The 804-nt window shown below is 60.1% G+C and overlaps 1 protein-coding gene across 1 annotated transcript in view; it reads right to left on the bottom strand.

Moving 5' to 3' along the window:
- The window catches only part of ACOT11 (acyl-CoA thioesterase 11), a gene marked incomplete at its 3' end in the record, with an annotated part of 9,204 nt that continues 8,400 nt past the window's right edge, over positions 1–804 (bottom strand). Inside the window, exons 13-15 of the mRNA XM_010016860.1 lie at positions 403–534; positions 201–327; positions 1–120 (exon numbers count right to left, since the gene is read on the bottom strand). Coding sequence (XP_010015162.1) covers positions 1–120; positions 201–327; positions 403–534 — 379 coding nt within the window. The remainder of the gene's footprint in view (positions 121–200; positions 328–402; positions 535–804) is intronic.

Below are 804 nucleotides of genomic sequence, written 5' to 3'. Positions count from 1 at the left end.
GTTCTCCAGCAGGAACTTCTCACAGGCTTCAAACGTGGCACAGAAGGCAGAGGACAGCCCCGCCACGTTGGTGGTGACATAGTTGAGGTACCCCGGTGTCGCTTGGTTGTAGTAAGCCACCTGTGAGGGCCAGCAGAGGGTTATAGGGGTACATGTGAAGCGGGGAGCCTCCCGATGGGGTGCGGGCAGCAGGATCCCACCTTGCTCATCTCCTCTGACTCCGGCCATATGCAGAACCCCGAGCAGATCGTCTCCCCCCGCGTGAAGCCGGCGGTGGCGGGGTGGGTGGGCAGCGTCACCGACCGAAAGGCCACCACGTAGGGGTCCCTGGGGAGGGGAGAGCCTGGTGAGCTGGTGCGGCCCGGCTGGAGGGGAGCAGGGGCTGGGGGTGGGCACGGTTACCCCTTGCCGCAGGGCTTCCGTCGGGATGCCAGGATGACAAAGTCCTGCAGCTTGTTCTCGGAGCTGAGCGTCTGGCTCACCACGTGGTAGATCATGTCGTCGTCATCTACTTGCTGGACGAGCTCGGCGCTCCTGCAGGGCAATGGGGACCAGTCAGAGAAACAGGAAAACCAGAGAAACCCCCCAGTTTCCAGTTTCCATCCCCCAGCCCGTGACCATACCCAAAATATTTTGGGGGACCCAAACCAGCTGTTTATGCAGCAAAGTGCTGCCATCAGCCCAGGTGGAGCTGGGATGGGGACACAGTGAAAGGACATCATGGGTCTGGGGCAACACACATAGAAACATAGAACGGTTTGGGTTGGAAAGGACCTTAAGATCATCCAGTTCCAACCACCCTGA

This window comes from Nestor notabilis, unplaced genomic scaffold (genome assembly GCF_000696875.1).
Source record: "Nestor notabilis isolate BGI_N333 unplaced genomic scaffold, ASM69687v1 scaffold22920, whole genome shotgun sequence".
Taxonomy (NCBI): domain Eukaryota; kingdom Metazoa; phylum Chordata; class Aves; order Psittaciformes; family Psittacidae; genus Nestor; species Nestor notabilis.
Note: the sequence above shows the minus strand (reverse complement) of the source record. Positions and strands in the feature narration are given on the sequence as shown.